Here is a 1384-nt window from a genome sequence, read left to right on the forward strand (position 1 = left end):
GCAGGGCCAGGAGTTGGGTTGATGATCCTTGGGGGTGCAGCTCGGGGCGTTCTGGGATTCTATTCCGTGACTCTCCCTGGTTTGCGGTTGGCACAGACCCCCAGGGAGGGTGCTGGGGCTCTGTGGGGACGAGGCTGCAGCTCAGGGACCGCCCCCCCAGCCCTGTCCCCTCTGTCCCACAGGGCACCTCTCCTGGGGGCTGTACCCGGAGCCCCCCCCGGTGTCCCCAGCGGTGGCGGTGCCGGGCCCGGCGGGCGAGGAGGGCGAGGACGTGCAGGTGGTGGTGCAGCAGATCACGGGCATCCTGGACTGCATCTTCACCCCCCCCTTGCTCCGGGGGCTCTTCTCCTTCCTCACCTGGTGGGTGGCCGCCTGCCAGGTCGTCACCAGCCTCTTTGGCCTCTACTTCCACCAGTACCTGGCGGGGTCCTGACTGGGGGGAGCTGGGACGTGCCCGTGCCCGGCTGCTGCTCCTGCCTTGGCCGGTTCCTCCCCCCTTTGCACGTGCTGGTGGCACCCGTGGACACGTGGGGGGACGTTTCTGCTGCCAGCTCAGGGCAGGACGGGTTTCGTGCCCGGGTCAGGGTGGGCACTGCCCACCCCTGTCACCCGTCACCACCGTGCCTGCTCCCACCCCCTGCAGCCCCTCTGCCCCCTCCTGACCCAGCGTGGGGACACTCCACTGCTGTGCCCTCCTCCAGGGCAGCAGCAGCTCCTGCCAGCCCAGGTTGGTACCTGCTGGGCAGAGGAGGTGGTGGGGACCTCCAGCAGGGACTTCGGGGTGTGCTCTGCCTCGCGTTTGCCTCCGCCAGCTGAGGGTGTTTTTGTAGGGTCTCTGCCACGGCCAGCTGGGTCAGAGCTCCTTGGCATCATCCCTGTGCTCCCTGTGAGCCCTCAGGCCCAGCAGCCTCGGCCTTGGCCGGGTTAGGAATAAATCAGTGACCCAAAAGCTGCTGCTTGGTTTGCACTTTTGTGTCCCCAAAGTCCCCCCCCGAGCAGGGCAGGGGGTCCCACACGTGGGTGCAGCTGCTTTTTGGCACCACGCTCGAGGAGGAGACCTTGGCTCACCCCAGCCCAGCTCAGTGCCTGTCCCTGTCCCTTCCCTGAGCACTGGGGTCACCCCGGGGCTGGTGACACCGCTCAGCCCCGCTGGCTGTGGGGGTGGGGACAGGGGCCAGGGCCCCTCGTCCCTCTCAGCCCAGCTCTGCCACGTGGTGGGTGCTGGTCCAGCTGCATGAAACAGGATTAGCAGGTCTGGGCTGCTCAGAGAAAGGGAGAGGGGCTCTGATCCTATTTGATAGCCTTGTAATGGTCTTAATTCCCTCTTGCTAAGGGCCACGATGAGACAGCAGCCCTTTGCCCGGTGTTAACTGGGCTAATCCAG

The 1384-nt window shown here is 66.3% G+C and overlaps 1 protein-coding gene across 1 annotated transcript in view; it reads left to right on the plus strand.

Annotated features, from left to right (window-relative positions):
• TMEM161A (transmembrane protein 161A) overlaps positions 1-949 on the plus strand; it is a gene marked incomplete at its 5' end in the record, with an annotated part of 3770 nt that extends 2821 nt beyond the window's left edge. Inside the window, one exon of the mRNA XM_029963939.1 lies at positions 97-949. Within this exon, the coding sequence (XP_029819799.1) occupies positions 97-433 (337 nt within the window). The remainder of the gene's footprint in view (positions 1-96) is intronic.
• Positions 950-1384: the final 435 nt, after the last annotated feature.

This window comes from Manacus vitellinus, unplaced genomic scaffold (assembly GCF_001715985.3).
Source record: "Manacus vitellinus isolate BGI_N305 unplaced genomic scaffold, ASM171598v3 scaffold_64_pilon, whole genome shotgun sequence".
NCBI classification, from domain to species: domain Eukaryota; kingdom Metazoa; phylum Chordata; class Aves; order Passeriformes; family Pipridae; genus Manacus; species Manacus vitellinus.